This window comes from Benincasa hispida, chromosome 8, assembly GCF_009727055.1.
Source record: "Benincasa hispida cultivar B227 chromosome 8, ASM972705v1, whole genome shotgun sequence".
Lineage (NCBI taxonomy): Eukaryota > Viridiplantae > Streptophyta > Magnoliopsida > Cucurbitales > Cucurbitaceae > Benincasa > Benincasa hispida.
The window spans coordinates 37768155-37775952 of NC_052356.1; the positions used below are offsets into that span (position 1 = coordinate 37768155).

At 37.6% G+C, this 7798-nt stretch overlaps 2 protein-coding genes across 3 annotated transcripts; both read left to right on the forward strand.

The window, feature by feature from the left end:
• The first annotated feature begins 269 nt into the window (after nucleotides 1-269).
• LOC120082800 (ATP-dependent Clp protease adapter protein CLPS1, chloroplastic-like) lies at nucleotides 270-4629 on the forward strand. 2 transcript variants are annotated; one of them, XM_039038119.1, is made up of 4 exons: nucleotides 270-429; nucleotides 2970-3117; nucleotides 3218-3497; nucleotides 4352-4629. In XM_039038119.1, exons 1-3 carry the CDS (start codon nucleotides 363-365, stop codon nucleotides 3477-3479), a joined length of 477 nt encoding a protein of 158 aa, XP_038894047.1. In that variant the 5' UTR covers nucleotides 270-362; the 3' UTR covers nucleotides 3480-3497; nucleotides 4352-4629. The 2 variants fall into 2 exon arrangements, with proteins under 2 accessions (XP_038894047.1, XP_038894048.1); XM_039038120.1 differs by having other exon boundaries at nucleotides 4360-4629.
• A 999-nt stretch (nucleotides 4630-5628) lies between these two features.
• Nucleotides 5629-7674, forward strand: LOC120082799 (protein ASPARTIC PROTEASE IN GUARD CELL 1-like). Its single transcript, XM_039038118.1, has one exon. The coding sequence runs from the start codon at nucleotides 5764-5766 to the stop codon at nucleotides 7246-7248; it is 1485 nt and encodes a 494-aa protein (XP_038894046.1). The 5' UTR covers nucleotides 5629-5763; the 3' UTR covers nucleotides 7249-7674.
• Nucleotides 7675-7798: the final 124 nt, after the last annotated feature.

A 7798-nucleotide genomic window follows, 5' to 3' on the forward strand; every position in this document is an offset into this window, starting at 1 on the left:
GTAAATGAAATAGATTTAATGTTAAAGATAATTTTTTAAAAAAAGAATAAATAATTATCAAACGAGGTCTTAAAATCCTCCACCCAAAAATCAAATTTATGGTAGAGAGAATTTTGGACAATAGGCGAAACAACATGGCAAAAGGATGTATGGCTGAGACGAGAGGCTAATTGCCCGGCTGAAAAGATCGCGAGATTGGGACCCGCGACGAGTAGCATTTAGCGAAGAGAGAATCCACGCGTCAGCAAGTAAGCCACTCAGTCGAAGCTCGTTTACATTTTTCCGTGAACCACTGAACCATACCTCTTCATCCTTCGACAGTTCTTCAAGCAAGGCGAGCGAGGGCGAGGGCGAGAGAGGCCATGGAAGCTGCAATTTGCGGTCGAGTATCTCTTTCACCCAACCATTTCTTCAGCTCAACCAAGCCAGGTATTCATACTTCTACGAATTTGCTCCTCTTAACTTTCTTCCCTAATCAATTTGTCTGTACTTCTTTTGGCTCTTGGCGCTATGTTCTTAATCCAAATTTAGAGGAAGGTTTTTGAGAAATTTCGGTTTCTTTGTTGAATATTTGCATAATTCCTGGCTTTGTGGAGACTGGAGGTTTTGGCTTCTTAGAATGAGTAGAATTATAATTATTAACCGGGAAAATCTGCGTACCATCTGCATGTAGAATGATTATTTTCCTGTTTGTATGAATTTTATTTGTCTTAAAGAAGGAAACAAGGTGTTGCATTATGAGGGGGAAGAACTACAGATGGAACCAAATTGATATTTAGAGGAAGATCTGAAGCTTTCTATTTGTGTGTGTCTGTGTATTTACGGTGCAGTAGTTTAATTCTTTCGTGATTGTTTAGTAAAATCTTGTTTGTGTGGGTGGAAATATTGATATAATTAACTTTATCCTAATCCAAACGTGTAAGAGAGTAAGAAGTCATATTTTCAAATCCTGTAATGTCATTTTTACTAGGTAACATGAAGTTTGATCTTTAAATTAACTGGCAATGAGAAAAGTAGCTTATCTATCTTATTAAAATCGGAAGGTCTCTTGATTTTTCCAATGTAGGATCCTTGGCATGCCCCCTCAAGATAATACCTCTTTTGGGTTCACCATTCTTGAAATTGGATCCTTTTTTTTTTTATTGAACCAAATTCTCGTTTGGGTTTTATGAACTCTGTTACCATATTAGATAACATGGAACTCCATCTCAAAACTAATTGGCAATGAAAGGTCAAAGGAGTAGCTCATATATCTTGTTAAGATTTTGAGGTCTTTTAGCCAATTGATCTTCCAATATGCCAGTTTCAATTTGCGAGGCCCCTTGATTTCTCCAATGTGGAATTCTCAAAAAATTTATCTCCAATCAATATTGCATTCCGAGAGATAAGACACTAAAAGTGAATTAAAATAAAGCTTTTCAATTGGAACTTAGAGTAGAAAGACTATAGTCTTTGAAAAAACTGCATTCTTTGCACCAATATAAAGCTTGAAACAAAATTAATTAAAAAAAACTATCAACATTTGAGGAAGGGTACCCAAAAATTCTCCCATTTTGTTCACACCAAAGGTTCAAAAAATCTTCCCTGTTGATAGCAAGCTATGATGATTTCTTCCCACCATGGTAAGGATGACCCACAAAAATGGAGGCAAGAATGTCATCAATGTTGGAACTTAGAGTAGAAAGACTATGGTCTTTGAAAAAACTGCATTCTTTGCACCAATATAAAGCTTGAAACAAAATTAATTAAAAAAAGCTATCAACATTTGAAGAAGGGTACGCAAAAATTCTCCCATTTTGTTCACACCAAAGGTCCAAAAAATCTTCCCTGTTGATAGCAAGCTATGATGATTTCTTCCCACCATGGTAAGGATGACCCACAAAAATGGAGGCAAGAATGTCATCATGTTGCTAGACATAATCATTGACCAACCAAAAGCATCCAACATTAGTATCCAAAATTCAAGAGGCAAAAGAGCAACCGGACAAAAAGATGGCATGGATGTTAAGAAAACACATCACACCCTAGGAAGCAGAGAGGCGAACATGGAGCATTCTCCTTTGAAGGCCAACAACAATATTGATACCCCCATGACTTAGCTCCCACAAAAAGATTTAAATTTTCTTCAGATAAGCTTCCTTCTAAATCACCGAATACAGGTTGTTCGGAGATGAGTCCTTAGCATGGATAAAATCCTTCATTAATAAACGTATCATGAAAGCTTTAGAGGGATGGTCAAATCCGCCAATTGTTAACATTCCTCTTAGGCATGTCCCGGTGGCAAAGAGTTAGGATGTTTGGTGATATTCACCAAAGTTCTACTTCAAGTCTTGCAGGCTAAAAATTTAATACTAATGCAACCCACATTCCATCTAAGACCTAGAAAATATGATGCATTAAATATTTGTGTAAAATTCAATTGGTTAAGGCATATACTCTTGACGTAGAGGTCAAAATTCAAATCCTCGACCCCTACTTATCATTGACTAGTGTGTGAATCATGCAAGTGGATAAACATAAAAGAGGTTCATTGTAAGAACTAAATTTGCAAGTATCTTAGATCCTATTTATATACTCAGCTTTAAGAAACCTTTAAATTTCTAGTTTGAGATAAATATTAATGGCCTATTCTAAACGTTAATATTCTTGGATAATCTTGGATGACAAATCTTGGATAATCTTGGATGGTGATTGTTAAATTTTACATGATCCATAATGGACCAGATCCTGGGCTGCATTTAATTAAGAACTTCTTGCATTTAACACGTGACCAAAAAGTGAACACTTGGGAATATATATTGATAGATGAGCTCAGAATCAGAGTCAGCTTTGGGCTACAATATTCATAATCACAGTACATTTTTTTTTTACCTGCAAAAGTGTTGACGCTGTTCATTTTATTATTCGTTGGAACTTGCATGACATCTTCATACAATATTATCCATTTATAATTGCTATTTGTGTCATAGGGGATAAATACTATTTTCATAAACAATGTAGAAACCGGAGCGTCTTAATGATGTTATCAGTTGCCGAGCTTGGAAAAGGTGGGGGGTTGTTGGAAAAGCCAACAATAGAGAAGACAACGCCTGGTCGTGAATCTGAGTTTGATGTTAGGTATAAAACATTTCTCCTTTGAATTTATGCCACGTATAGGCAACTAAAGATCTGTACGCATAAAAGAAGGTTCAACTTCCAAAAAAAATTTGGTCTTCAGGAAATTAAGGAAAACTTCTCCGCCTTATCGAGTGTTGCTACATAACGACAATTACAACAAGCGGGAATACGTTGTCCAAGTTCTGATGAAGGTGATCCCTGGAATGACCCTTGACAATGCAGTCAACATAATGCAGGAGGCACATTACAATGGGATGGCAGTGGTAATTATCTGCGCACAAGTGGACGCAGAAGATCACTGCATGCAGCTGAGAGGCAATGGTCTTCTAAGTTCAATCGAGCCTGCAAGTGATGGTTGTTGAATAGGAAACACAGATTATGTAATGTACTCTTTTTCCCCCCTTAGTTATCAGCCATATAAAATTGTATGTCCTCGACTGCTACAATATTGCAAGTTGCACCTATGTACATAAATAGAGATACTTCATAAACAAATAAACTTCAATTTATGAATACAATATTCGCGCTAGTTATATTATGAGTTATATACACACAAACACATTTTCCTTTTGAACTATTTTTTACTTGACTTCCATGTGGCTTTTTGTGCACTTATGAATGCAATGCTTAGATTGGGATCTTACTTTTACTTGGTAGGACGAGTTTGAGTAAATTTCTGCAACGTTCTTCCCTTGGTCCCACCCTCATACATACATTGAGAAGATTTCTAAGAATGCTGTTTTCTCTGTTGCTTGCTTGGGATAAAACCCATCGGTACAAGAAATATTTCTTGGTCTAGAACTGAAACTCTGTATTTACACAGTTTCTAGTTCCAATTCTTCCAGTTATAGGAAGTAGCTCAAAATGGCTGGAGTTTCCAGTTTGCAGTTCCACTCCTTCTAGAGGGTAAAGTGAGAAAATAATCACCTTGATTTCATATTCCTAGAATCGGATAAAGACATCAATTACCATCTCTAAAGGTCGATGGCAATTGTTGAACTCCAAAGTGTAGATAAAAGCGAAAAATACGGGGTTAAAGGGTTGCATTATTCGCTATTATCTTGAGACCATTACAGTGTTTTCTATATTAGTTTCTTCATCTTGGTAATTGGGAAAACTAGTTGCAGAGTCTTTTCTGTGTTTACATATCCATATATTTCGAAGTTTCCCAATGCACCTATGAATGTAATGAAATAAAATCAAATGAACACATTGAGAAGTTTATTTTCTATAGTGTTGCAGGGCTGAAAGAGAGATGAATCGGGTGCACCAACTCTTGCAGGACTCAACTTGGACTGCCATTGAATTACTGCAACAGCTGCAGGTAGGTCCAATATCCAACCCATACTGCTATTATTTCTTTCCTTATTTATTATAACATGACAAATTAACTTCGAAGTATGTTAAGAAAAATCCTGGACTTTTCTATCTAGAAGTAGGTGAACTAAGGTACCAGAGTATTTCCATTGTATTTATCGTTCCTTTTAAAAGATTGTTTTCTTTGGTTGGTGAGTATTATTAACTTTCAACAACTATATACAATTTTAAACCAACTTTAAAACTTCTATTACCTTGTAAGTTATACAGGCAAAATAGAAAATTGGTTTCAATACTATTTTGGCCTTGCGTTTTTTGCTTTGGCTTATTTTGGTTTTTATACTTTTAAATGTTCATTTTGATTCTTATATTTTTAATTTTTTTTGTTTTTTTTTTATTCATGTACTTTTAAAATGTTCATTTTAGTCACTATACTTTTAATTTTGATTTTTATGCTATGAAAAAATGATCATTTTGATCTCAAGTTGAAAGTACCGTGACTAAAATAGTATTTAAACATATAAAACGTGGTTTTTGAAAGAAACAAATTTATCCAACCAAACTTCAAAATTTTCCTTCCAAAATATGTATATATCGTAACTCACATGATGCGAAAAATATAATAGGGGATGTTTGGTCAATCGACTTCATAAGTGGATGTTAAATAATTTCAATTCTACCAATTTCAACCGTATTCATTATTAACGTTGGCACATTTATCGAGTAATTTCATCATCTCCTCTTTCTCTTCCTCTTCTTCTAATGTAACTTAATTCTAGGCTAAACGATTTTACACCCCAAACACAAAAGTTCTAACTCTAACATATTAATTTCAGACTTTAAAACTTAATTCAGTGTCACAAATAGCCCCTAAGTGCATCTTAACGACACAAGATGACTTTTTCTTTAAAAGCATATTTTGAGTTTTTTTTTTCCATTGTGATTGCAAGGTAAGTCCATGTAGAGTTAGTAACATTTATTATTGACTACATATGTCACGTCTATAATTTATATTTAAAATTTTCTTTTTTTTTATTAAAAAAAAAACTATTTTATGTATTTCACTTTGAAAATGACAATTTTCAAATTTAATATGTTGCAAGTGTAAATTAAATGTTTCGAAATATATATATATATAAAATGTGAATTAAAGATAAAATTTTAAATACTTTCCTTTTAGGAAGAAAAAAAAGCAGATAATGCCAACTAGGGAGCAGTGCCCTGCCTCCAACCCCAAACCAAACTCAACCATCTTCTCAGTTAAAAACCCGACTTCCTTTTAAACCCAACGCTCAAACTCTACTTCTCACAACAATCTTGTCCCCAACAATGGCGACTCCAAATCTCCCCCCTCTCTTCGCCGTCGCCCTCTTCTTTTTCTCTCTCTTCCCCTTCACTCTCGGTCGCACTTCGCCGGAGCTTTCTCGCTCTTCCTCCTCCTCTGCTTCTCTCGATGTTTCAGCTTCTCTGCAACAAGCCAACCACGTCCTCAAATTCGACCCCAAGCCTTTCATGTCCTTCCAACAGCAGGTTCAGGTTGTTCCCTCCAACTCTTCCTTCTCCTTCTCTCTTCAGCTCCACCCTCGCGATGCTCTTCACAATGCCGGACATAAGGACTACAAGACCCTCGTCCTTTCCCGCCTTGTCCGCGACTCTTCTAGAGTTAAATCGCTCTACGATAGGCTTCAATTTGCTCTCAGTGAATTGAAGAGCTCGGATCTTCACCCGCTGAAAACCGAGATTCTGCCCGAGGATCTGAGTACTCCGATTGTCTCTGGCACCAGTCAAGGAAGCGGCGAGTATTTCTCCCGCGTCGGCGTCGGACAACCGGCTAAGCCATTCTATATGGTTCTTGACACTGGTAGCGATATCAATTGGCTTCAATGTCAGCCTTGTACGGACTGTTACCAGCAAACCGACTCCATTTTTGACCCGAGAACTTCCTCTACTTTTGCTTCACTTCCCTGTGAATCTCAGCAATGTCAAGCTCTAGAAACCTCTGGTTGTCGTGCTTCGAAGTGTCTTTACCAGGTCTCGTACGGCGATGGTTCATTCACCGTCGGCGAATTCGTAACGGAAACGCTGTCCTTCGGTAACTCCGGGACGATTAACAACGTCGCTCTCGGCTGCGGCCACGACAACGAAGGATTGTTCGTCGGATCCGCTGGATTACTCGGACTTGGTGGCGGATCATTATCCCTCACTTCTCAGATGAAAGCTTCGTCGTTCTCATACTGTCTTGTCGACCGTGACTCTAGTTCGTCTTCATTTCTCGAGTTCAATTCCGCTGCATCGAGTGACTCAGTAAATGCTCCATTACTCAAAAGTGGAAGAGTCGATACATTCTACTATATCGGACTCATCGGATTGAGCGTCGGTGGCCAGATACTGTCAATTCCTCCTAATCTCTTCCAAATGGACGATTCCGGCTACGGCGGCATCATCGTCGATTCAGGAACTGCGATAACTCGGCTGCAAACTCAGGCCTACAACACCCTTCGCGACGCCTTCGTCAGTCGCACACCGTACCTGAAGAAGACGAACGGCTTCGCATTATTCGACACATGTTACGATCTGTCGTCACAGTCTCGAGTGACCATTCCGACAGTGTCGTTTCAATTCGCCGGCGGGAAGTCTCTGCAGCTGCCGCCGAAGAACTACCTCATCCCGGTGGATTCCGCCGGAACATTCTGCTTCGCGTTCGCCCCAACGACGTCGTCTTTGTCCATCATAGGTAACGTCCAGCAGCAAGGGACACGTGTCCACTTTGATTTGGCAAACTCGGTCGTAGGGTTTTCACCCAATAAATGTTAAAGGGGGAAATATAAATTAGGTTTTTGTCCTTTTTTGTGTGGGAATTTACGAAATTAGGGTTGTGATGAATTATAATTTTAATTTAATTAGGGGAAATTAATTGGGTTGTTTAAGGAGGGGCCGGTGGATATGGATAAGTAAAATGGGGCCATTGAAATCAATTGGAGAAGGGTTTGGCATGTGCTCCTCATAAATCAATCATAATTGTACTCTCAAGATTCAGTTGAGTGGCATGTATAGTAAATAGAGTGCAAAATTGTGGGCAACTTTCAATTCCCTCCTTGTGCTACATACTCAATTGCCCTTTACACAATAGTGTGAATGGAGGGAAGCAAAGTACACACAAACGTACATATGCTAATTTAAGCATATTTACGTCAAGGTATCCATTATCATCTTATATATATAAATCTTTTGGTTTAAATACTAGTTTTAGTTCCTATATATTTAACTTTGATTTATTTTAGTTCTTGTACTTTCAGAATATTCATTTTAAGGGATCAAAAGGGTCATTTTTTTAAAGTTAAAGGACCAAATTGAACCAAAATTA

What these genes read in the sequence shown, in the direction of transcription:
- LOC120082800 (XM_039038119.1), top strand. Translation starts at nt 363, where the DNA reads ATGGAAGCTGCAATTTGCGGTCGAGTATCTCTTTCACCCAACCATTTC. An exon ending in CTTCAGCTCAACCAAGCCAG is followed by an intron (nt 430 to 2,969) that starts GTATTCATACTT and finishes TTTGTGTCATAG; the next exon opens with GGGATAAATACTATTTTCAT. An exon ending in GAATCTGAGTTTGATGTTAG is followed by an intron (nt 3,118 to 3,217) that starts GTATAAAACATT and finishes TTTGGTCTTCAG; the next exon opens with GAAATTAAGGAAAACTTCTC.
- LOC120082799 (XM_039038118.1), top strand. Translation starts at nt 5,764, where the DNA reads ATGGCGACTCCAAATCTCCCCCCTCTCTTCGCCGTCGCCCTCTTCTTT.